The sequence below is a fragment of the Rhagoletis pomonella genome, unplaced genomic scaffold (assembly GCF_013731165.1).
Source record: "Rhagoletis pomonella isolate Grant_MI unplaced genomic scaffold, Rhpom_1.0 Rhpom_scaffold_00480, whole genome shotgun sequence".
NCBI classification, from domain to species: Eukaryota; Metazoa; Arthropoda; class Insecta; order Diptera; family Tephritidae; genus Rhagoletis; species Rhagoletis pomonella.
In genome coordinates this window covers 50,412-78,294 of record NW_023459034.1, presented here as the reverse complement: position 1 = coordinate 78,294, position 27,883 = coordinate 50,412, and the positions used below count along the sequence as shown (strand labels likewise).

Sequence of the window (27,883 nt, the reverse complement as noted above, 5' to 3'; positions counted from 1 at the left end):
TTGCATTCAATTCTTCCAGCTAATGGCGCTCCTGTCACACGTCAAGGGACCGAACATGTACGGCAATTGTATGATCAATATGTGCGGCATCGTACAATGCAAGACTGGAAATTTTGGATTGTAAGTACATATAATATTTTTAATACATATGGACATATGTACGAATTCTGACATATATGATACATAAATACTCATAATACTCACGCATATGCACATGTATATTTATCTGTTACCTTGTTTATACCTACGCAAGAACCGCATTAACAAAACACGGATTTGACTTTGCACATACTTCTTTCAAGAGTTTATAGCTGTGTCTTTATAACGCACTTGCTGAAACAGTTTTCAAAAGTAAACAAAATTTACTGTTTTTATTCGATATTTCTTTAATAATTAATTTGCACGGCTCAGCGAAATGGAAGGAACAATAATTCAAATTTATTAAAAAATAAATAAATATAATTCAAAACGGACTTTATAAAGAAAACCAGCCTATTTTCATTTCAAGTCAATTGTATGATGTGTTTATACGTGTTTTCTAACCGATTTGAGAAATGAAAAACCGATTTGAAAAGAAAATTCGAGTCAACACACTTTTGAATTTCTAGGTGTATTGAAATTTGGTTTATGCATCCGTTTTGAATCACAGCGAACTAGGTCAAAGCGCACTTTGTGTCGGTATAAACAAGGTATGTGTTCATTTCACCAAACAGCTGCTTATTTCAAATATGTATGAAATCCTACATATGTACATACTAGAGATGGGCACGGGCCGGGCTTTTGGCAGGGGTACGGACCGGAATATTTGCAGTCAGCACGAACTGGGCGTTCAGTAAAATTTCAGAAAAGTACGAAAAGGCACGAAAAATCCCGTTGCTAATACTAAAAATTTAGATGAGCTTTTGTGTTTATACAAAAAAAAAAAATTGTACGTATTTAAAACTCGTTTGATAAGAGAAAAGCAAAAACAGAAATATTTGGAAACCTATAGAAAATATATGATACTTAGTAGTTTTGTTTACATACATATCTGTATATAAAATACCTTCCACTTTTTCTACTTCCCAGAAAATATATTATAAAAATCTTTGATGTAAAATATTGATTCGCCTAAGTAAATATACGTATGCACATAAACGCAAAATTAAAAATATGTACATATGTATACATACAATAAAAGTTGGCTCTTTATTTCCGGGCTGGGGTGTGTCCCGTCGTGCCGGGCCGGGCCCGACTAAAATTCTTAACGTGCGGGCTCGTGCGTGTTTTTGAAAGTTGATTTTGCACTCGTGCCGGGCCGGGCCTGAAAATTTAGGCCCGTGCCCATCTCTAGTACATACTATGTAAATCCTTTGACCACAAGTCTACATATGGATATGTACATATTGTCGCCTGATTAAAAGATTGTCGTAAGCGTCATTTTGGCGATTTTTAGTTATAGAGACAGTTACATATGGGTGTTTCCATGAAAATGTCAACCAGGACTGAAAAAAAAAACAACTGAAAAGGGTTTTTAAGACGAATTAATAAGACAAAAATACTCGAATTTTTATGTTATAGAAGTACTTATTTCAGCTTATTGGAATTTTAAGACTCAAAAATGGAAGAGTAAAACTGAATGTCTCTTCGACTCAGTTTTCTCTAATGAAATGAACTATTTTCTCTTTCCTATTAACTAAATTAAGAGATTTGAAACATTACAATTACATCTTAAAATCAAATTTGCAATAACAACTAACTATAAAAATGAGAAAAAGGAGAAGTTAGAGCTCGAATAACGGTAATTTTTTTGATTTGCTTCTGATAGTATTCTAATGTCGCGTACGTTATGCAAAAACATTGCTTGTCTATGTCATTTGTATATTGGCAGTCGCAGGTAATGCAGATTACAATTCCTAAGCGAGAATTCTTCCAGCTAAAGATATACAGTAAAATTTTCTTTGCAACCGAAGTAAAAAAAAAATTTATTACCCTTTAAAGTTTGTGGCATACGTTATTGTAAGTAAGAAAATTTCAATCAAATACATTAAAACCAATGTTAATTGCAAATTTTCCATTTAAATTATTTAGAATAGTTGTAAAATAATGAAACGGTGGCGAGAAGAGTTTTCAATAAATACATTTTATTACTTACGAGAAAAAATTGTCGCGTACGTTATGTCGCGTACGTTATTGTTTTTTTTTTTTAATATAAAACTAGCCAGAGATAATTTCTCTTAAAATATGAAAGGATTGTAAAGGTACATTATTTAGCTTAGTTTAGGAATTTTTAAAGAAAAAAAAAACTCCCATGATTCGCAGACTTTCGCATATATGCGTGTTTCCATGAAAATGTAAACCGAAAATGCAAGCAAATGAATTCAAACGGCTTTATAACTTTAAATTTCGTATTCAGATGGCGGAAAAAGGTTTTGAAAACGCGAAACGGTGGAGAGAAGAACTGAAAAAATTAATTTAGTATGTGTTACTAGTAAAAATATTGTATGGAGGAAAAATCTGTCACGTACGTTATGTCGCGTACATTATTATAATTTTTTTTAATAAAACCTAACCAGAGATAATTTCTATTAAAAAATGGAAGGATTGTAAAGGTACATTATTTAGCTTAGTTCAGGAATTTTTAAAGAAAATAAAAACTCTCATGATTCGCATTCTTTCGCATATATGTATATGTGCCTTAAAACCACTTCCTTTTTTGTCGCGTACGTTATCACCTGGTTTTGAACGGATATTTTCCACACCAAAGTTTCGAGGCTGCTTATTTTTTTTTCTCAAACATAGTACCCTTTGGTTGCAACATAACCGTAAACTTTTTTTTTTCAGTAACTTCTATTTTTGATAGATTTACGTTACTCTATAAGCGTACGAATGTCGCGTACGACTGTATGGAAACACCCATATATATTTTATAATAAGATCTTTCGATTGATGTAATTAATTTTTTAGATATCTCGATTAGTTTCCGATATATTGACTAAAATTTTATTGGTAATTTAGTACAAATTGAGTTACTAATGCAGTCATACTAACTAATCGAGATATTGCAAATGGCGTTATCCATTTTTGGATATCTCCTTTAAGTTTCCAGATATTGCTTTTCACTCAATATAAATATGTATAATGTATCGTTTATTAAGTACACGTTTTGGAGTATCTCATACAAAGTGGTTGCAAAATTGCTGACATTGTAGAATACGACAAAGTTTTACTAAATAAAAGGATTCATAAACCCAAAAATAATTAACATTAAGGGTCAGTTTTTCAGTGCTGGTTTAAACTCAGCTTAAACGAAGTTTAGTTAAACTCAGTTCAAATTTGAACTAAGTTAAAACTACTTGTTATATCGTTGGTAGTCAAGAAAAGACTCTCTTGATTAAGTTTAAGTAAAGCTAAATTACAAAGATAATATAGATAATTCAGGGTTGCTTATGCTAGTAAATAAATAGTATCTACATTATTAAGTTAAAGTATTGTTATTAATACACAACACTACTGACCTGTTTTTCAGTAGGAATTTAAATTAGCCCACCAAAACATTTTCGCCTTATATAAGCCTTATTTAATATGACCATAAGCCTTAACATTTAATGCATGAAACTTGTAAGGAATGCAAGTTGTATGGCACAACCCCTATTTTACACCTAATTTCGCCGTATTATTGTCATTGAGAATAAGGTTTAACTCTCTCTATCTCTCAGAGAATTAAACAAAAAATCTAAAATTGTATGTTCCATCTGACAGGAAGTTAAAACTGATGTATTTTGGGACGAATTTCCGTCATCTTTTGTCAAATTTGGTTTGGAGATAAACCGGTTTCGGCGTTTTGCCATCTTCAGTGTCATTGTTCGTTCTGGATAATTTTTGTTGGTTACTCGTATTTATACTCCTTATTAACTACCTATTTTCCTTTTGTTAGGTACGTCTTCTTAGTTTTGCAGTATTTGCGATGCTCAATAGGTAGATGAATTGTTGTGGCTTGTTTTTGCTGACAAGCAGAAGGCTGTGATTTTTACCTTCTTTGTTTTTGTAGTTAGTATATTCCCTTCCACGTCTATCCTTAATATTTTGTTGTTGTCGTTTTTCTTCTCGTGCAGTAGTTTTAGATGTTCAAACCAGGGACCGAAAATAACAGTTATTTTTTTTTTCAATGTTATAAAAGTCCGGGGCAAAATATTGCCCTAGAATAAAGTTATCAATGTTCCTTTGATCCCAGGACCTTCTGGACAAGAATCCTGGATTCTTTTTATTTTTCGATCTTTTTGTGAAAAAGTCCAATAATAATTAAAAAATTCGGACTTTTATTTTTTTAAGTCCAGCAATAAAATTTAAACTTGGCCAAATATTGTTGAAGTCCGAAACAAAAGTCCTTTCGTAATAATAAACAAACCGCTTATTCAAATCAGCCAAATTTTGTACCAAATGAAAGAGGTAAAACATACCCATCTTTTAATAATTCATTTAACTTAATAAAAAATTAACATACAATTTTTTTAATGGTGGCCACCCTCTTCAAAAATTACCAAGTTCAAACTAAAGATTCCTTAAAAATGTGTCGTTTGATACCCATATTTCACATGTATAACTTGCGTATAAGTTAACACAATGAGAGCAGGTTGCTCAAACCCTGGTGGACAATAATCTTCGGTTAACATCGCTATCAACGTTTTCGACTCCACGCATATAACACGGTGTCAGTAACGTCGATAACCGCAGATTGTGCCAACCAGGCTTTGAGAAACCGGGCCTTAGACTTTTAAAAAGGTTACAACGCACTTCAAAATATTTTCAATTACTACGCTATTACGTCCATATGGTGGTAAATATTACAATTACCATAAATAATAATTTTAAATAATATGAAGCGCCATTTTTGCACTTTTTTTTGAAAAGGTGGCAACTATTTTCGAAAAACGAAAACCTCATGACACATCTACAGCCCAAGGCCTTTAATCTTACACCTTATTTCTCAAAATCGAAAGAACGGTGCGGATCAAATGGCATTGATTATTAAATAATTTGAACTAAAATTTGTAACAGGTGGTAACTCTTTTCGGAAAAAATAAAACCTTATTGCACATCCACAGGCCAAGCCCTTTACTTTGACATCTTATTTTTGAAAATCGAACGAACGGTGCAGATCTGATGACCTGAAATATCTCTTTTTGAAAGCTATATTAGTCCTCTTTCATTTGGTATCAAATTTGTTTGATGATCGAAAGATTCGTTGTCCGCAATGTGAACGTGTTTGGTATTATTGTAAAGGTAATCTATCCACTAAAAGGAATTAAACAGAAATTTCCCTATAACATAAATTATATGCCGCCAGGAAGCTACTTCTTCTTCTTCTTTATTGGCGCTGTAACCGCCTAAGCGATTTTGGCCGAGTCCAAAACAGCACGCCAGTCATTTCTCTTCTGCGCTAACTGACGCCAATTGGAAATGCCAAGTGAAGCCAAGTCCTTCTCCACCTGGTCTTTCCAACGCAGAGGAGGCCTTCCTCTTCGTCTGTTACCAGCATCGCGGCCCGCGTTGAATTAGGGACACGAATTTCGATACGATACGATACCACATCGATATTTTTGCAATTCGATACCGATACTTTTTACTCGATAGTTTTCAAACGATTTTTTTTTGGAATCGAGTACCAGAACTCTTGTATCGTATCGAACAGTGTGACCAGATGATCACGAAAAGCGAGACTAAATAGGTTTTGAAAAAAGGTTAGAAAAAGTTATACCCTATGAAAAATGAAGTTAAAAAGAAGTCAGTATATTCATTCCTTAAAAACTCTTCGTCAACTCGATAAGGTATGCAAAATGGATTCAGTTTAGGATACGAGAAATCAAAAAAAATCGCGTATAGAAATACGAATGTTTTCTATATTATAGTGCACTAAAAATAAGCAAACAAATAAATTGTTTCAAAAATTCAGTTTTAGGCAGATTTCGTAGTACTAATTTTTTAAAACCTAAGAAAGCGCTAAGGAAATATGTATGTTCTCAAAGAAATGGTGCTTTGCTCTTTATTGCAACAGTTGAACGGTAAATAGTAGTTTTTGAAATACTGAGTATTTTTCTAAGTTCCGGCCAAATTTTACTATGAATATTTTAAGTAAAAAAGGCCAGAAAACAGCCACGAAGTCAGATCGAAAATTCTGAGGCTATAGCCTAAAACTAAATGCTAAATCTAGCCTTAAAAAGGCTAACCTGGTCACACTGGTATCGAAACGTAAATGGACATTACAAAGTTAATGGGAATAATGATATATTTTATTGGGCATTTCCAATCTGGCCTGGCATGACATTTGTATGACAAAATGTTAGAAAATAAAATGAAAACGTCAAAATTTAAAAGCTCTGGGAATTGGGCAAAAGTATTTGTATAAAACTTATTGTAGTAATATTTGAAATATTTAAGGTTAATTTTCCAAATTCCAAAATGTAAAAATCTGTTCTGCTTTTTTTATCAGCCGAAGTATCTGACGTGACGTTACCTTACTAAAATTTCGATTGAAAGTTTTGTTGTTAATATTTTTTTCAAACAATTTTTTAAATTTTTAGCTAGGGTTCCATTTCTTGCAAATCTATGTCGTACTATAACCTTCTTACTTACTTTGGAATTTATATGTTAAGCAATATGAATATATTTTGCGCTTTACAGCGCAGAAATGTGTACTATCTTCGGTTGCAATGTGGCGCCACTTCAGTGGTGTACTTCTTAAAGTACAAAGTGTTAATTCTTTATTAAAAAATTAGACCAATATTCAGATTTAATTTTTTGAATTTTGTATCGATATTTGGAATATCGAGTCTTTTTATTACTATATTAATGAGTACCCTATATTTTTACAGCGATACTTTTAATGAGTATAATATCGATATTTTCGGTTCGATATCGTGTCCCTACGTTGAATATTTTCACAGCAGGAGCGTTTCTGTCCATTCGAACGACATGGCCAAGCCAGCGGAGCCGCTGAACTTTAATTCGCTGCACTATGTCTATATCGTTGTAAAACTCATACAGCTCATCGTTAAATCGTCTGTGATATTCGCCATCACCAACGCGTAAAGGTCCGTAAATCTTTCGCAGAATCTTTCTCTCGAAAACTCCAAGAGCCGCCTCATCATATGCTTTCATTGTCCATGCTTCCGCGCCATACACCAGCACAGGCATGATGAGTGACTTATAGAGTGTGATCTTTGTACCACGAGAGAGGACTTCCCAATTGCCTACTCAGTCCAAAGTAGCACTTGTTGGCAAGAGTGATTCTCCGTTGGATTTCAAGGCTGACATTATTATTGGTGTGAATGCTGGTTCCCAAATAAACGAAGTCGTCTACTTTTTCAAACTTGTAACTGTCAACAGTGACGTGGGTGTCATGACGCGTATGCTCTGACTGTTTGTGTGATGACAAGAGATACTTCGTTTTGTCCTCGTTCACCACCAGACCCATTCGCGTTGCTTCTCTATCCAATCCCGAGAAGGCAGAACAGACGTAGCCCTTGGTTTTTACCGATAATATCGATGTCGTCGGCATACGCCAGCAATTGTACGCTCCTGTAAAGTATTGTACCTGAGCGGTTCAGTTCTGCGGCTATTATTATCTTCTCCAACACCAGATTAAAGAAATCACACGAAAGGGAGTCCCCTTGTCTGAAACCTCGTTTGGTATCAAACGGCTTGGAGAGGTCCTTCCCTATTCTGACGGAGCTGGTGGTATTGCTCAACGTCATTTTACACAGCCGTATTAGTTTCGCGGGGATACCAAATTCAGACATCACGGCATAAAGGCAACTTCTCTTCCTGCTGTCGAAAGCGGCTTTGAAATCGACAAATAGATGGTGTGTGTCGATCCTATTCTCGCGGGTCTTTTCCAAGATTTGGCGTATTGTGAATACCTGATCTATGGTGGATTTTCCAGGCCTAAAGCCACACTGATAAGGTCCAATCAGCTCGTTGACGGTGGGCACAATGCACTCGATAAGACCTTGTAACCAATGCTTAGAAGGCTGATTCCGCGGTAGTTGGCGCGTATGGCGGGGTCGCCTTTCTTGTGGATTGGGCAGAGCAGACTTAAATTCCTGTCGTCGGGCATGCGTTCATCTGACCATATTCTGCACGCGCTGATGCATGCACCTCATCAGCTCCTCGCCGCCGTACTTGAATAGCTCGGCTGGCAGGCTGTCAGCTCCAGCAGCTTTGTTGTTTGTCAGACGCGTAATCGCTATTCGTACCTCGGCATAGTCAGGCAGTGGGACAGCTACTCCATCATCATCGACTGGGGACTCGGGTTCGTCTTCTTCACTACTTTCAGCGCTGCTACCATTCAGTAGGCTGTAAAAGTGTTCCCTACACAATTTAAGTATATTCTGGACATCGGTCACTAGGTCGCCATTGTTGTTCTTACAGGAGTTCGCCCTGGTTTTGAAACCTTCCGTAAGTCGCCTAACCCTCTGGTAGAATTTTCGGGCGTTCTTCCTGTCAGCCAGCATCTCAAGCTCTTCGCACTCACGTACTTCGGCCTCTCTGTTCTTATTGCGGCAAATACGTCTCGCTTCCTTCTTCAGTTCCCTATAACGGTTCCACATGGCTCGCGTTGCGCCCGATCGCAGCCTGGCCCTATAGGCGGCGTCTTTTTTTCTCTGCGGCTTCTTGACATTCGTCATCGTACCAGTTGTTCTTTCGGGCTCGCTTAAATCCAACTACTTCTTCGGCGGCGGTACTTAATGATCGGGAAATGTGGTTCCACTGCTCGCGTATGTCGGATTGTTGAAGAGTGCTCTCAGAGAGCAGGTGTGTGAGTCGAGTAGCGAATAAATTGGCCGTCTGTTGTGATTGCAGGTTTTCGACGTTAAGCTTTCCTTGAGAGCTACAGGAATACAAATTTTAAAATAATGTTAAACACAGGGTGTCCCTGCGGTATTCCGGAAATTTTTTTTTTTATCCAAATTTTAAAAATGGTAAATTTTAATGGAATGAATAAAAAATATATTTAAAAATATGTAATTTTTTATTGGTTTATTAAATAGTACGGGTTTTTAGGTTTCGTAAGAAGAAATAAAAACCTGCTCATTTTTTGCACTTTTTGAAGTAATGCGTTTTCTGCTAATACATAAAATAATTTTTTCATTTTTTGTCAGTGCCATCAGATCTGCACGATTCGTTCTATTTTCAAAAATGAAGTGTTAGGTTAAAACGCTTGACCTGTGGACAATAGAGGTTTTTTTAACCGACTTCCAAAAAAGGAGGAGGTTATCAGTTCGTCGGAATATTTTTATTTTTATTTTTATGTATGTTACCGCATAACTTTGCACCACGTCAACCGATTTGGAAAACGGAAAGGTAGTGTCTCAGAGGTGGTCCCATACTAATTTGGTTTAGATCCGATGATTGGATCATGAAATATATAGATATATATATATTTTTTTAAGTCGGGTTTTTTTTTGCTAAAAATTACTTGTTTTAAGTTGCCACCTGTTAAAAAATTAAATTACAATTTTTTAATAAGTTAAATGAATTATTTAGAGATGAGTTTCAATCGAAATGTGTATGAAAAGGGTTTATTTATTAGCTACATGTAGAGGGTTGCCACCTGTTTAAAAAATCGAATTCCATTTGAATTAAAGGCATTAGGTAATTGAAATAGATATGGGAGTCAGACAAAAGAGGTTTAAAAAGGTTTTAGCTTGTTAATATTACGAAGAGGGTTGCCACATGTTTGCGAAGCCAAGTATAGTTAAACTAAAATAATAATTGTGTCAAACCAAAGGTTTGCGACATCGTATTTGTCATTTTATTATAAATACATACATTGTCAATCAGTTATTTGTTCTGACTACATTCCTTTTAAATTACTGGACTCTTAAATTAGCTCAGGAATGTTTTTACTCTTCACTTATTTCTTACTAAATATGTATAGACTGTGAGCTGGACCGATTTGAAAATACCTCCAAAAATGGAGTCCTTTATAAATAAAAATAGTTTCTTAAAGAAATTTTTGGAAAAGTCCCCTCAGATGACAAAACAGATTAAGCTTAAAAAATCTTGATAAAAATATTTAAAAATCTTTTCAACGGAATCGTAAGAATGAGATTTTTGATGCTGTTTTTTTACTTTTTTCAAAGATTGCTTTACGAAAATCTTGAATAAGTGATTTAGACTTGAGGGATCTCAGTAGAAAAGTATTTTCACACTGTTTTTATTTCTGTCCAAAAAATTTTTATTTATTTTTTTTTCAAATACCAACACATCTTAATTCAACTTTGAATGACGTTCGTTCATCCTACCTTTCTTTTTCATCCTTTGAATGAGTTTATTAGCAAAGAGAAAATACCTTTCCAATGACACCTCTTAAGTCTAAATCGGAAAAGTTTAGGTTCAGTTATTCAAGTTTTGCTTATACCAATCTTTGAAAAAAGTTAAAAAACAGCAACAAATTCCCATTGTTACGATTCCGTTCAATTTTTTTATATTTTTTTTTTAAATATTTTTATGTAAATTTTTTAAGCTTAACCCGTTTTGTCATTTGAGGGGATTTAAAAAAAAATCTTTAAGAAACTATTTTTATTAAAAAAAAACTCAATTTTTGGAGGTATTTTCAAATCGGTCCAGCTCACGTAAATCTTAATATTTTTCCGTAATATTTTGGTGGGCGTCTTAAGATACAATAGATTTTATAATTCCAATGGAAAAATAGTACCGATTTTTTTTTGTATGGGGAGTGATGCAGTCTAATGTCCAAGTTTTTCTTTTGTCTGGTATCCATGTTGATATACATATTTCAGTTACTTCATTCCCTTAATTAAAGTGAATTTGATTTTTTAAACATGTGGAACCCCTTCTACGTGTCGTTTAGAAGTAAAGCATTTTCAAAACCAATTCAATTGACACCCATATTGTAATATCTAATTAATTTAACTTATTAAATAATTTTAATAAAATATGTAGCAGGTGGCAACCCGTTTAAAACAAAATAAAACTTTATTGCACATCTACAGGCCACACCCTGTCATTTGACGCCTCACTTTTAAAAATAGAACGAACTGTATGTACATAAATGCCACAAGAACCCAAATTTTCAACTTCAAACTGCATTTACAGTGAAGGTATGAAAGTTATCCAAAAACAAATTGCATTTTTATATTTAGCGTCCTCAATTTTACTAAGAGGCGAATTTTCATTTAAATCGCTCCATAATTCTATTTTTGCCAACATTTTATATGGAAGGGAAGCACTGTGAAGCGGTTTGTTTATTATTACGAAAGGACTTTTAGTATTTCGGACTTAAAATATATTTGGCCAAGTTTAACTTTTATTGCTGGACTTAAAAAATAAAAGTCCGAGTTTACTGATTATTTTATTTCAAATAAAATAAAAGTTCAAAGATAACTTTTTTCTAAGGAATTTTATTATAAAAGTCCCGGTCCCTAGTTCAAACAGTACGTCCGATACAGTATTTATTTGCTCATTTATTATTTGTCCTTTATGTTGGCTGCTGTTTGTCAAATCTTCATTGGTATGCATTTATTTGTTTTCATGTGATTTGCGAAGTTCGATTCTGTTGTAGCCTCTGGGTTTTGTGTTTTCTCATTATAATCCCTTATGTGTTCTCGATACCTTGTCCTTATATCTCGTCCTGTTTGTCCGTACGGAAATAGTAAACACAATGAAGGTTACACTAAAACAGAACTACTTCTGGTTCAATAATAAAATATGTGGTCAATTCTCAATTAGTTCGAACTTTCGCATGACTCGCCAGTTTTTGCTCGGACACATAATTTTCGCTGGTTTATTAACACAAATCAGGTTACATATATTGTGTAGATTATGTAAATGCAAAAAAAGGACCACCGTACATATTTTCTAGCTAAATATGCATATAATTCAGAAATAAAATTGGGAAATTTTCATAAATAAATGTGTGACCCTCCTATTTTTAACCGACTTCCAAAAAAGGAGGAGGTTATCAGTTCGTCGGAATATTTTTATTTTATTTTTTATATATGTTACCGCATAACTTTGGACCACGTTAACCGATTTAGATAATTCTTGCATCGGAAAGGTAGTGTCTTAGAGGTGGTCCCATACTATTCTGGTTTAGATCCGATCATTGGATCATGAAATATATAAATATATATACATATATATTTTTTAAATCGGTTTTTTTGCTTTTTATGTATGTTACCGCATAACTTTGGACCACGTCAACCGAGTTCGAAAACTCTTTTTGCATCAGAAATACAGTGTCTCAGAGGTGGTCCCATACTAATCTGGTTTAGATCCGATCATTGGATCATGAAATATATACAGTGACGAGCAAACAAAAAGTTCTAACGACATTCATACTTTTGTTGTATATTCTTATTGGTACACCTGTACTTCGTCTCTCATAACGAATTGAAGTCAATCCAACAACAATAATAAAACCAGCAGACAAAAATGTATATTAAGGCATATGTTACAGTTTTGCACTTATATATTTTTAATAACTTTTTGACAATTTTCACAAAAAAAAAGAATTGTTAACACAATGTTCAGTATACTTTTTCTTTTTTTAGTTCCTGGATGCAATTTGGCATACCTTATTTGTATCACTGTAAAAATTCTGGAGGTATAGCCTCCCATATATCCTTGGTTTGATTTCACAGCTCATGTACTCCATTGGAAGGACTTGGATACTTAGTAAGCTGCGCTTTTAGTTGATTTCGCGATTTTTCGACGAGATTTATATCCGCGGATTGTGGAGGTCATTTCCAAATAGCAAATTTTTGATTTTGCATCCAGTCTTTGGGAACATATGCAGTATGTTTTGGGTGATTTTTAGCACATATTGCACTATTTTGACTACATATTGCAAATTTTGTTGAAATATGAAAAGATACTGTTACCTACGCATAATGCGTACTAACGGACCATCAATATTTTTGAAATACAACCCCAAACTATTATTGACCGACCACTGTGATTCACAATTTGCCTTACATGATGCGCTTAGGCTTAATTTGGGTCTTTGATCCAATACCATGCCCGGCCATCTGATTGAAAGCGGTTAATTTAGTCTTGTAGGACCAACTAACATATCCCAATAGGGAACGGTCTGGTTTTCGTACGATCCAGCAAAATGCTACCACTCTCGCACATGTATTTTGATCAAAATGGTTTTTTCTTCTTTTATTATGCCTTTGCGTTCAGTTTGACAATTCTTCGCCTCGCTGTCTACTGGTTTGCATTCAATTTTAACACCTTAAGCGCTTCTGTAATATTGGCTGCAGCGCTACTTGCTACTAAGTTCACAAGATATCGGACCGAAATATTTTTTGGCAGACTTCCTTTGTCCTTAATAACATTTTACTCTATATGTTTTCTCAGTCTTAACATTCTCATGTGGCGAGCTTTACAATTTTTTGCCACTTTTCCTATGGTCCCGCCTTTCCGCAGTAAATCTATTATTTAGATTTATGCTTCTTGATTGATCATATTATTTACTGGTAATCACTTCTTGAATAAATTACAATACAGAAAAAAGTCATCTGACTTCCAACTAAGTAAAAGATAACTGTAAAATGCAAAACTGAGAGTGAGTGTACAACTGGAACATTTGCCTTAATTTACATTTTTGCCTGCTGCTTTTATTATTGTTGTTGGATTGACTTTAAATCTTTATGAGAGAGGGAGTAGGGGTGTACCAATAAGAATATACAACTAAAGTATGAAAGTCGTTAGAACTTGGAAAGATAGCGGTGGCTGAAATGAAAAGTGTTACACCGTGTTACAGTTTTGCTCGTCACTGTATATATATATATTTTTTTAAGTCGGTTTTTTTTGCTAAAAATTACTTGTTTTATTTTTACGTTGCAAAAATTGGTGCGTTGATTGCTCATGTTTCAGTTTATAATTAACTGGTAGTATTTGTAGAGGGTTCGCATTATTTAAAACACTTGTTTTTTAAAAGTGATCAAAACCTTGTTTAAAACAATGGGAAAAATCACCTATATTTCAACACGTTTTAATACGATAAGAGGCATTACGTTACACTTTTGAAAAGTACAAGAACTATTCATTATATTATTGATGTTTTTTTCTTTTTTAACATTTTTTAAACAAGGTTTTAAGCACTTTTACAAAACAAGTGTTTTAAACATTGCCAACCTTGAATAATACACAACAGCTCGAACCATCCACAGCAACACAAACATGCAGCACTAAGACAACTAATAACGAGGCTTGAAAGGACCCCTCTAACAGAAAAAGACTACAAGAATGAACTGGATACAATATATGCCATTGCGGAAAATAACGGATATAAGAGAAGCCTGGTTGAAAAATTAAGAAAGGACACAAAATCGAAAAAGACAAGCAAAGAGGAAAATAATAAAAAAAAACTTGGGCAGTTCTAACTTACACGGGAAAGACATCGTATAAACTTGCTAATTCTTTCATAAGTACGATATCCAGGCATCATTTAAAACAAGGAACACTGTGGGAATAATATTGAAAGAGAAAACCAGCGAGGAAGACCCGCTAGATAAACAAGGAAAAACTAAGAAGACGTACCTAACAAAAGTTATCCAGAACGAAAAATGACACTGAAGATGGCACAACGCCGAAACCGGTTTTGTCTCCAAACCAAATTTGGCAAGGGATGACGGAAATTAGTTCCAAACCCAGCCTGTCGGAAACAACCATAACCGAAAACGAAAAGCTGAAACTGCTTATATAATTTTTTGCTGGGAGGGTTTACACCGGACAATACTGTCATGACAATAGCAATACATGCACACTTTTTCACTAATACATGCATACTTCTTCAATTGTCTCAATCACTGCTTGATTATTTTGACGACGGTAAATCGGACAGTGATTCGACGTATGAAGATAATAATTTTGACGTCTTGTACAAGAAAAAAGAGAAATTCATAACAAAAGAACTATAATAACTGAAGAGACACTGATGTGTAGATAACTTTGTCTCTTCTTTATTATTTTTTAGTTTTTCGCTTAAATAGCTCGCGCGTAGGGATGGCAAAAAAAATAACATAATCGATTAATTAATCATATGATTAATCACAAGCCAAAAAAATCAATTGCAATTATTGAGAAATAATCGTTTAACCGAATTTTAAAGACATTTTTTACAGTGAGTATTCACAAAAACATTTTTCCATAAAAAATTCTAATTCTCTTGTCAATTAGCCTTAAATAAAATAAAACGAGTATTTAGCGCTGATTATTATTTAACCATTTTTGCAAAAACAAATGTTTTGATTAGCGTTTTGTTGCTAAGCGGTTGCGTTTCTTGGTGTCTGTAGCAACGGCTTTCGAAAAAAGGCGCTCAGCAGGCACCGAGGTACCAAATAGATGACAGTATTTTTTCGAAAGTCCGTAAAGTTTTGGGTAAACAGTTTTCATTTCCTCAAGATTGACCAACTTGCCTACATACGGCTTATTTATAACCAACTACTAGTATTTGACGAACTGGTTCGCCGAGTGTTGCTTCCACGCACTTTGCACTTCCACGGTGCAAAATTTGTTTGATGTTACACTCAACCCTGTAAAAGTGCATATTTTTGCCTCTTGTCCTTATCCAGCTCACGTACTTCATAATAGGGATGTTGCGAATGTGCCATTTTAGACATCCGCGGATGCGAATGCGAATGCGGGTGTCAAGTATTTTTAAGAAACAATTAGAATCTAGCATAATGGCGAGGCCAAACCAGATGTGTCAGGTTTTTCTAAAGCTTTTATAAAGAATTCTTCATTCTCATTACTTTGGCTGTTTCGAATTTGAAGAATCTGTAACTTCATAAAAGTTTTTCGATTTAATTTCTGTAATTAATTTTTAAAACTTTCTTCTGCGACTGGTTTGAAAAATTTGTGCTTATAGCCAACTAAATAGGTGGATATGAAAAATAAATTATTATTTTCCAGGAATGAAAATTTTTAACAAAATTCTGTATTCAAATATTGTTATTTAAAAAAAGCACACTGTTTTTATAAGCATTTGAATCTCATATAGTTACGTAATTCTTATCTTATTAAAGGTCAGACCTATAGTTTTTTTAATTATCTGAACATCGATTCTGTTTATAGCCAGACGTTTATCATTTCTGATGGAAATCCCTATTGAAAGAGCTTACTCTTTGACTTTAAATAGCAAAGAAGGGACAGTTTGACCACAGAAGTTTTTACCCAAGTATCCAATGTATATCCCTATGAAAAAATATTGTCCGCCAAGTAAACAAAATTATTGTTTTTAAAATTTTCGCTAATAACAAATTCCTAAAAGAGGCCCATTTGAAATTATTGAAACGAATATATGTAACATCAAAAGCAAATCAAGAAAATTTGGTTAAGAATTACAATGCACACTTTCTTCATTTGTGTCTATTCGTTTTTTTAAGATTGGTCCAAAAAAATCATGATAAAGAAAGAAAGCAATGCAGGTGTTCAAAGCACAGAAAAAAACATTGTTAAAAAGACTGTGTTCTCTTTGACGTACGTCAAAGGTCAAGTAGAAGTTGGAACTTGTATGACTGCCCACTGATAGCTCGGTTATATAGCTTAAGAAATAATATGTTTAAAGACATTTTTATCAAAGTTGATAAATATGACATTTGACCAGTTTTGTTACACAAATACTCCCACGAACACAGGCAATATATACGTTTTATCAGTGCACTTGCATAACATTCGCATTCGCAAAAGCTCCGCATTAATTATTGCGAATGCGAAAGCGAATGCGAATGTTGAAATTAATGCGGAAGCTCCGCGGTTGCGAATGCGAATGCGAATATTCGCAACAACCCTGCTTCATAATACATATTGTCGTTATAAGCAACCATCTCATTTTCCGGGCAACCTTCTCCCCTGGCGAAGCTTCAAGGGGCAGAGAATGTGTACATATTTTTTGAGTGTGTCATTTTTAGAAACGAACACAACATTTTAGCACCGTTTGCCTTTATTTTAGAATCGAACCCGAAAAGAGAAAGAGGAAACCAAAAGGCGAAATTTTTTGGTAAAAACGAAAACACCATTCGTTTTGTAGACTCAAAACGGGCTTACATGCACAACTATTTATGTGCACCATTGTATGCTCCTAACTTGAGCAATTCTTGCGGCAGTTTGAAATTTTAGAAAGTTACAGAATTCATATTTATTGAAAATATTTTTATGATTATTCTGCAATTAATCGATTAATGAAACACAAAACTACGATGTAATCAAATCGTAAATTGGACCAAAATAATCGATTAATTTAAACAGATGATTAATCGCTGTCATCCCTACTCGCTTCATAGTTAAGTTGTTTTGTAGGGAGTCAAACTTTCTGAAACGGGCCACTAAAAATTAAGTATTAGAATTTCAAATATGTTTTAGCAGATATTCAAGGTCTATATGTGAAAATTAATGTCTTAAAATTTTTTTGAAAATTTCAATTTTTCAAAAATTTATTCATAGATTTATTCTTAAATGAAGTTTTGACCTTCTTTTCATCAATTTTATATATTAATTGCTATATTTCCGTAAATATTCAATGAAAATAAACCAAATTTTAATGGTGTATTCAGAAAAAGTAGCAGAATCGAAAAAAGTATTCATACTGGAAAAATTTAATTTTTTAATAGTATTAAATAATAATTAATTTCCCAATAAACAATTGACAATTTAACAGACTTCTCCTTATGTTAAACAAAAAAAAATTACGATCTTATTCTATAAAGTATACACTAACCATTCGTGCAAAAATATTTTAGTGCTCTCTATCCCATAAAAAAGTACGAATGTTTAAACATTACCGTGGATAAGCGAAACCCCTACCGACGTTGGAACGCAGCGCCGATAAACCTAGGCCCGTTCGTCGTTGCATGCTTATCTTTTTATCAACATAAGTATCTTATGAATGATTGGTACTTTATGAATGGAACATTTTTCAATTAAGTACGTTTCCTAATTTTGTTATTTAATTATAACGTTGATTTTTTTATATTTTTACAATTACATATTCTGAGTGGCTTGAAAAAATCTTACATTCTAAACAATTTGAAGCAGAGGGTTTGTAGCAATGAAACTGGCGTGTTCGCTTGATGGTTTTGGCACTACGAAAACGTTTCGCGAACACCTTCTCATGTTTTTATACCCGAGCGCACTTGTGCACAAGGGTATTATAACTTTGTTCACATAACGGTTGTTTGTAACAGGCAAAACGAATCAAGATAGATATAGACAAATGTATACATAAATGATCAGAATGAAAAGAGAAATCGATTAAGCGGTGACTGTCTGTCCGTCCGTCCGTCCGTCCGTCCGTCTGTGCACACGATAACTCGAGTAAAAATTGAGATATCTTAACGAAACTTGGTACGTGAACTTCTTTTGGGCGTGGGACGGATGGTATTGAAAATGGGCGAAATCGGATAATAACCACGCCTACCTCCCATATAACGGTAATTTTAAGAAATACGAAAACTGCGATATTTTAGTAACTACTGAAGATAATTCACTCAAAATTGATACTTACAATGAGTTTCAGACGGAAAACATGAATATTATAAATTTTTGGAAAATGGGCGTAGCCACGCCCACTTATGGTTACATGTATATATCTTGGTAACCGCTGCACCAATTTCTTCCAAACTTGGCACAGTTGTTGGCCTTCGCACAGCATACCAAATGGCCGAAAATTTTAAAAATCGGACAATAACCACGCCTACCTCCCATATAACGGTAATTTTCAGAAAAACGAAAACTGCGATATTTTAGTAACTACTGAAGATAATTCACTCAAAATTGATATTTGCAATGAGTTTTAGACGAAAAATAAGAATATTACAAAATTTTGGCAAATGGGCGTAGCCACGCCCACTTATGGTTACATGCGTATATCTTGGTAACCGCTACACCAATTTCTTCCAAACTTGGCACAGTTGTTGGTCCTGGTACAGCATACCAACTGGCCGAAAATTTCTAAAATCGGACAATAACCACGCCCACATCCCATATAACGGTAATTTCGAGAAATACAAAATCTTCGATAAATCAGTAAATATTGAAGCTAATTTATTCAAAATTGATGATTGCAACAATTCTTTACCAAGAAATACGTTTATGACAAAATTTTGGAAAATGGGCGTAGCACCGCCCACTTGTGATCACATATATGTATCTCGCTAACCGTTCTAGCAATTTGTACCAAGCTCGGTATGGTTATTGTGCTTGCCACATAAAAGCAAACCGTTGAAAATTGTTGAAATCGGACTAAAATTTAGGCCGCTTTTCATATAACGGTAAATTTCAGATATGCTTGAAATTTCAATATTTTGAAATTTAAGGACGCTAATTTACTTAAAATGTATACACCCCGGCTTATCATGTAGCGGTAGCTTTCGGAAAGGTGGAAAACATATATTTAATACTTGCGCCGGGTATTTAATGTTCGGCTCCGCCCGAACTTAGACTTTCTTACTTGTTTATATTCAGCTTAAGTACAAAAATCAAAATCAGTCGAACAATTTTGGGTCGAAAGAATAGTTTTGTCGCTTGGTGGTTTTGGCACTAGGAAAACGTTTCGCCAACACCTTCTCATGTTTTTTATATTCAGCTAAAGTACAAAAATCAAAATCAGTCGAAAAATTTTGGGTCGAAAGAAAAGTTTTGTCCTGTAGACTAGTGCAGTATGCACCAATGCCATCACTCCTTTTCCGTGGGCAGTGACACTGTACTAGAGGTGTACAATATCAGAATTGCAGTACTGAATCAAATTCACTTGGCAGTAAAAAAAAGTGAAATCAATGCTTGCCCGCCATCAAAACAAACACTGTAGAGTCGCTGCTAACTATAACTCCTGCAATGACAGTATTTGTTTGCTTACTGCAAATTCTGATGTACACTAAAGAGAGCAAAGTAACGGGGCAGTACAGCGAGTGCAGTAAAACAGTTGGGTGTGAAGTGAACGGCAGCAGTGTGTTCCATGTTAGTCATTTTGTGTTAGTACGCCGTGATACTAGTATCAACTATTATTTTATAAACAGCATTTCAAATCATTTATGCATTCCTCTAGTCTGTACTCAAGATTCTCAGAATTTAGGAGCCTCATGATTTCGAAAATAAATTTAGGCACTGAGATTTCAATAATTATTAATATAAAGAATTAATCGTAAGAATTATTAACATATGTAATAATAACATACCTATATGCTTTTTATAACGTAAGCATGCAACGACGAACGGGTCCAGGTTTATCGCCGCTGCGTTCCAACGTCGGTAGTGGTTTCGCGTATCCACGATAATGTTTAAACATTCGTACTTTTTTAAGGGATAGAGTGCACTAAAATATTTTTGCACGAATTGTCAGTATATATTTTACAGAAGATCGTAATTTTTTTTTTGTTTAACACAAGGAGAAGTCAGTTAAATTTTCAATTGTTTATTGGGAAATTTATTATTATTTAATAATATTAACCCATTTATTACCATTGTACTCGCATGAATACGGAAAAACAATTTTGCTATAATACCGCTCAACAACACGGTTGAGGAAGAAACGATGCCAAAATATGTCCCTGGCAATATCGAACTTTTCTGAAGCGATGACGATTACGACATGTGAAGATGGCATACTGTTATCAGAAATTAAGAAATGAAGCTTAAGCGATCCCTTGCTAGTCAAAAGATGCGCCCAATATGAACATCACTGTTATTAGTAATTATAAAGCCAATGTTCGAGCAAAAAAATAAATTTGGCGCATAAATCCCCGGTGGAAGTTTTTGACACCATTTTCGACAGAGATGTTGTGCAACTTATAATATATCAAACACGGTCATATGCCCAGCCACACAATGAACATAATTTTATATTTGAGGAGAAGTTATATACATTTATAGGAATATTGTTTTATAGCGGTGGAAATGGACGAAGACACAAGGACACCAATTGTTGCCAAAAACAGATTTTATGTCATCAAAAACTTTATCCATGTAGCAGATAATAGCCAATTATCTATACTATACCGTAGATAAAATGGCTTCGAAACGTGCGTTCACAGCAATTGTTGCTTATACAGGACCACATTTTACCAAAAGGATCCAAAACTCTTGCAGATGTATGTATATAGTGCCACCAACATGTCGTGTTTTAAAAATACACCTACTAGAAAATGAACACACTTCTTCCCATTGTACTCGCTTGGGTACGGCTCCTAAAACCTACTTCTAAATTTTTTGAGTGATTGAGTTCGTAAATTTTATGTTGTTTGTCTTCCTGTTAATAAAATAAAAAGCAAATAAAAACAAGTTTTCAGTTTTTAAGGTTGATGGGAATAAATGGGTTAAAAAATAAAATTTTTTCGATATGAATATTTTTTTCGATTCTGCTACTTTTTCTGAATACACCATTAAAATTTGGTTATTTTTCACTGACTATTTACGGAAATATAGCAATTAATATAAACAATTTATGAAATGAAGGTCAAAAATTCATTAATTAATAAATTTTTGAAAAATTGAAATTTTCAAAAAAAAATATTTTAAGGCAGTAATTTTCACATATAGACCTTTGAATATCTGCCAAAATATATTTGAAATTCTACTACTTAATTTTTAGTGGCCCGTTTCAGAAAGTTTGACTCAGGGCAACACTGTTTTTTCTTTAAGCAGATAAAAAACTTTACCTATTTATTTTCACTTTTGATACGATCGCTTTTAGAGTTATGAAAGATTAGAGAGTTTAGAGAATTTGTTAGGTGCTTCATGTGTTAATTTTCATTTTACGTGGGTAAGGGCCATCTCAAGTGGGTCACAAATTTACCGACGTTCGAGTTTCCAGGTGATTTTCCACTCAAAAGAAGTTCTACTCACCTGCAATACACTGCGTAAATTTCATTGAAAATTTTTCAGCTTTAGACTTTTATGAGCATTTGAATGTTTTTACAATGGTACGGTATTTATATTAATTTTCTCTGGAAATAGTAATTGGATTGCGATGATTTCTTAAATATAGGGAGAGGACATACAACCCAACCAAAATTAATTTTTTTCGTCTGGAAAATTTTAAATTCAATATACATATGTAAATAAAATTATTTTTTTTTTTATATAATACCAGCATATCACGCCGAAACTATTCAAGCATTCACTCCGAAAATAACATTTGAACGGACAACAGTAGTATATTCACAATCATAACTTTAGTGTGAGCTTACACACTCCGTATTCATACGAACAGTATTCATATATTAGAGTGGTTTCAAAAAATCGACTTTCGATTTTTACAGGTGCTCACGTCTATAATAGGCGGCATACACGATGCGTCTGACTCGCGAGTCGGTTTGGAAGTGTTAGTGAAAATAAATATGTGTTAGTTACACCGATATGACTCAACTGTGTGTAGTCGAAAGGCGAGTCAACACGTACACAGATGATTCGCGAGTCAGACGCATCGTCTATGGCACCTATAAATGTGCTATGTAGTGAAAAAATACAATTGTGAAAGTTTGGGCCCAATCGGAACATGCCTTCAAGTATCGAAAGTGCCCTGAAGTGTGAAAAAACGAAATTTTTTCGAGAAAATACAATATTTTTCTGTTTTAGCTTACGACTCACAGTGGTTCGGATAGCAGATCTAGCTGGACGAAAGTCAAATTTTTTTTTGTTTTTAAAATACTTAATGGTACTTGGAATAGATTCCTGACAATACATTCAAATAGAAATTGCATTTATTAAAGCACTAACATAACATATGAAAACAAACAGGAAAAGGTAAGTCAACGCCGGCTTTTTGAGAACTCTATTTTAAAGCTGAAATTTAACTTAAAAGATTGCTAATTGCACTCACAAATATTTGCATAATTGCAAATTGACTTTATAAACTAAAAATTACACTTATTCCGCTATAGATGTCCACATTGGTATAAGCAAATTTATTCTGAAAAATCGTCGTTTTGATTAATTAAAAAATAAATTAAAGAGTAGGAAAAGTAAAGGCCGCCGAAGGCCGTTATAAAACCACTTGCATATTATTCTTTACACCTTCGCAAATGCAGTGGGTAAGTTCGATAACCAAGTCTAACCAATTGGCTTAGATATTTACATTTTAGTGACGGTATGTCAAATCTCAAAATTCAAAAGTAATTATTAACATGAATGTATCAGAATATAAATATAAGATCAGTGGAGGATCCACGGGGGAGGCGGGGGTAGGGGTTGTGTGTTAAAACAGAAAAATACTTGGAGCTGTAAAAACTTTGGTTATGTAAGAGTTAAAAAAAATAGTAACTCGCGAATTTTCTGCTTTCTGAAATTAAAAGATTATACAACAGGCATGCAAATCTTTAAACGCTGTTATAAAATTTTTTCTGAAATTTATTTGTATTTCTTGCTGTGATCTTAAATTTTGGTAATGGTAAATAAAATCTTAAGGAGTGAGTTGTTTGACATTTGGAGAAGTGTTGCTGAAACTTCTAACTAAAAGACAACAAGATGTCCATGATTATGTGATTAGCAAATTGAAAGAAATATCTGATGCGAATGGTCGTTCCGAAGTAAATAAAGTAAATAATCAGCAACCCAGAAAACCCCCAGATACCCAGTTACATAGAAATCTACCGAGTTTTTTTAATTTTCGTCCGCCATATTGGATCCGCCAGTTTTAATTTTTGGTAAATGACTTTAGATATGTAATCAGCGACCCTGAAAACCCCCAGATACCCAGTTTCATAGAAATCTACCGATTTTTTTTTTAATTTTCGTCCGCCATATTGGATCCGCCATTTTGAATTTTTGGTAAATGACTTTAGATATGTAATCAGCGACCCAGAAACCCCCCAGATACCCAGTTTTATAGAAATCTACCGATTTTTTGTTAATTATCGTCCGCCATATTGGATCCGCCATTTTGAATTTTTGGTAAATGACTTTAGATATGTAATCAGCGACCCAGAAAACCCCCAGATACCCAGATTCATAGAAATCTACCGATTTTTTTTTTAATTTTCGTCCGCCATATTGGATACGCCATTTTGAATTTTTGATAAGTGACTTCAGATTCGTAATCAGCGACCCAAATTCCCCTAGGTAAGAAGTGGTGTAAAGATCCATCAACGAGTATTTGTTTAAATAGTTTCGTCCAGCTAGATTTGCGATCCGAACCACTGTGCGACTGATTCTATCTAAAGTTATAACATTACCAGCAGATGAAAGGCAATTTTATTGATTTTAAAGTAAATTATAATACATTTTCTTTGAAAATGTACGATTTCGAAGATATTTAACATTTAATGGTGCAGCACCTTTCTGGTCAGGTTCAGTGAGTAAATATTACGATTTACACTGCCGGAACAAAGTATTGGCACCGCAAATTTTTCACAATATATGCAACAATTTTCCCTCTAAGATTTTTCCGCTAATTTCGTATAAAAATATGGTTCATTCTACAACAAAAAACATAAGAATATAATTTCTAAACTTTGTGCAAAACTCGCGAAAATTCAGCAAATGTTCATAAAAATTTTCAACTTTTTAATCAGATTTTTTAGAATTTTTTTTGAGTATGCAGGTTTGTAGCCCAATCAATTCTATTATAATAAAGTGATTAAAAAGTTGAAAAATGTGATGAAAATTTGCTGAATTTTCGCGAGTTTTCCACAAAGTTTAGGAATTATATTTTCAGGTTTTTTGTTGTTGAGTGAACCATATTTGTATGGAAAATTGGCGGAAAAATATTAGAATAAAAATTGTTGCATATATTGAGAAAAATTTGCTGTGCCAATACTTTGTTCCGTCAGTGTAAGTATTTTGGATTCTTTGTTTGTTTTCAGTTTATTGTTTGTTAAATCTCGGTAGGTTTTAATTTTTATTCATAACTTTGTAAGTAAAAATCACTGATTGATTTTTATTGATGACTTTTACAAATAAAACTATGATTTGTTTTGTTTTAGATTTTGTAAATTGTTTCAATACTGTTTTTCATGAAATTGCTTTAAAGTATTTAATGCGAATAAGGCCTCTTTAAGACTAGTCGCTACAGGGGTATTATTATATTCTTATGGGTCTTCATCGCTAAGAGAGAGCAACATGCTAGCAAAAATAAAATTTGAAAAATTTTTAGTGCTGGTAAGCGAAGTATTTTTCATACAAATCGAAGAAAACTTACTCAAAAACAGGACTGTTAAATGGAAAAGCGTTGGGAAGCGGAAATGCAGCCAAAAGTGAAAATTTCGTACAAAATACATTTCATGAAGCAGTATTTTGGCAAAATTGTGCACGTAAGCAGAAAATGCACCTAAGTAAATAGGAGACTAAACGGAATATACTGTAATTTGTTTTTCAGTTATTATTAAAGAAATCTATTCAATGTGTCCATTTCTTACTGTTGAGGTTTAGATATTTTGAAATAATCTGGGGAAACTCGACTCTTGCTTTAAAGTGCCATTCTAGAGACAGTTTACCACAATTTTACCCTTTAGGTGTTAAATATCTTCTAAACCGTATATTTTTGAAGAAAATGCTGATGTTTAAATTTAGTGTTGAGTTTACAGTTATTTGCAGTTGCTTAAGGATAAAAATCACTTTACTAACAGTAGGGTGCCCCACATATGTACATATAAATGGGAAATTCTCAATTAGTTCGAATTTTCGCATGACTCGACAGTTTTTATTCGGACACATTCCCCCCTTTATTAACAAAATCAGGTTACATATGTTAGGTCGATTATGTAAATCCAAAAAAAGAACCATCGCACATATTTTCAAGCCAAATATGCATAATAATAATAATAGATTGGCGCTTACACATATGTTAGTGTTTGGCCGAGCTTCTCCTCCGACTTGTGGCGTGCGCCTTGATGTTGTCACACAAAGCGGAGGGACCTACCGTTTTACGCCGACTCCGAACGGCGATTGTATTTTCATGAGAATCTGTTTTTCATGGCAGAAATACACTCAGAGGTTTGCCATTGCCTGTCGAGGGACGACCGCTGTTAATAAAAAACCTATTTTCTATATTTATTCGATGTTGCTTTGACCAGGGTTTGAACCCAGGTGCTGATGAGTGAAAGCGCGCACTGCTTACCACTACACCACAGCGGCCAAATATGCATACAATTCAAAAATAAAACTGGCAAATTTTCACAAATAAAAATGTGACTCCTATTATTTTTGTATTTTTACGTTGCAAAATTTGGTGCGTTGATTGCTCATTTTTGAATTTATAATGAACTGGTAGTATTTGGAGAGCAGAATCGAATGCAACCCGTTAGAAGTATTGGTTGCAATAGAAAAGAAGTTATCAATAGTCAAAGTGGCGTGACTCCTTTTTTGAAATTCTAATACCCGTGGCTTTTATAGTATACTGTGGTTGGTGCGTACCTAAAACTGTTATCGGACAACTTGTAAAGTGTTCTGGAGCATAAAAGGAATCAATGTAAACGGGGCAGGCCTATGTGCTCTCATTAGAAGATAGTTAAACAAAAACTTATTTAAAACGTTACGATGCGTGCACCTAAGTAAAAATTCATAATTTTTATTAGCATATCGTCTGCAGTTGGAAAATTTGCCAATTATGTGTGTGCTCTATTATACAATATACTATTGAACCATGATCCTCGTGCACCATTTTTTTACTTTTTTATTTGTTCATTAAAAAGTTACAGATCGAAAAATAAATAAGAAAACCCAAAAAAAAAACCAATATGTATAATACCCAAAGGCATTTTTTTCAAGTCATCAGATCTGCACCGTTCGTTCGCTTTTCGAAAATGAGGTGTCAAATGAAAGAGCTTGGGCTATAGATGCTATGACTTTCCGTTGATTTTTGGCAATTTATGTTCGAAATTTTTTTTATATGAAAAAAATGCAGAGCACCTACAACAAGAAAAATTGCCAAAAATCACCGGTAAGTCCTAGATACTTAAAATTTGTACTTTGTTATACTAAAATTTGATGGGCTACAAAACTGAATTCCAATATTTTGTTTAGAGTTGCTGATCAAGAAGTTAAAAATTTTGGTAAAATTTTGCTAAATTTCATAACGTTTGCCCAAATTATGAAATTTGGGTTTATATCGTGTTTGTTAATTAATCAGCTATAATGAGTCTGTGTTCGTGTATTTCGCAAACAATTTTAATGTTTTTCCTCCTCTTTCATCTAAATTTTGGCAGCAGCTCGGTTTGGTGACTCGGTTTAACCCAGCCAAACTGCACACTAAATTTCAACTTAGTTTCAATGGCAAACAGAGTTAAACTCGCACTGAAAAACTGGCTCTAACAATAAACAATAAAAATAAAATAATTTAAGAATTTCGTGAACTAGTAACATTTTCCGAGACTTTGGAGAAAGTCTATCGTCTCAGTTTTGAAAAATTGCATTCCAAACTTCAATCGCGATTTCCCAAAAACTTCCGAAATTAACATGCGACAATCTTTTATCCGGGCGACGATATATCCCCGTATACCTATTTACATATGGAGTATGTACGTCGATGTATTGCATATAGATTCATTATTTCCTTTTAACAGTTGGGACTTATTTTGGAACCCCTGCTGACCTCATATACTTCGTCTGTGTCTAGTGCCAGTTTGGAAGAATTACGACGTACGGCGTTTTTATGGGTTGACCAGCATTGTTCCTTAATTGACCTACGACCAGGTGTGTCTCGATATTAAAATGTATTTCAAAGATATTTTTTACTTACTTTTATTTTTATTTTAGCGGTATCAAATAAGTTGAAATACTTGTCAATGAAGACAGACATTCTTTCCGATCCGCCATCAACTTTGCAGGAAGAGGTCGCAAAAGCAGTTTACAACAACATAGGGCATCATCCCAATTTACATGGAACTTAAAATTTACAACACACAAGTGTAGTTAGAAAACTGTTAAGCATAGTGATATA

The 27,883-nt window shown here is 33.9% G+C and overlaps 1 protein-coding gene across 1 annotated transcript; it reads left to right on the top strand.

The window, feature by feature from the left end:
- On the top strand, positions 1–27,883 carry LOC118750980 (MLX-interacting protein-like). Its single transcript, XM_036485736.1, has 3 exons — positions 1–120; positions 27,507–27,636; positions 27,700–27,883. Exons 1-3 carry the CDS (start codon positions 97–99, stop codon positions 27,831–27,833), a joined length of 288 nt encoding a protein of 95 aa, XP_036341629.1. The 5' UTR covers positions 1–96; the 3' UTR covers positions 27,834–27,883.

Bases quoted from the DNA above. Each gene is read 5' to 3' on its own strand.
- LOC118750980 (XM_036485736.1), top strand. From the start codon at position 97: ATGCAAGACTGGAAATTTTGGATT. The intron at 121-27,506 runs GTAAGTACATAT...TCCTTTTAACAG, and splicing joins AAGACTGGAAATTTTGGATT to TTGGGACTTATTTTGGAACC. The intron at 27,637-27,699 runs GTGTGTCTCGAT...TTTTTATTTTAG, and splicing joins CTTAATTGACCTACGACCAG to CGGTATCAAATAAGTTGAAA.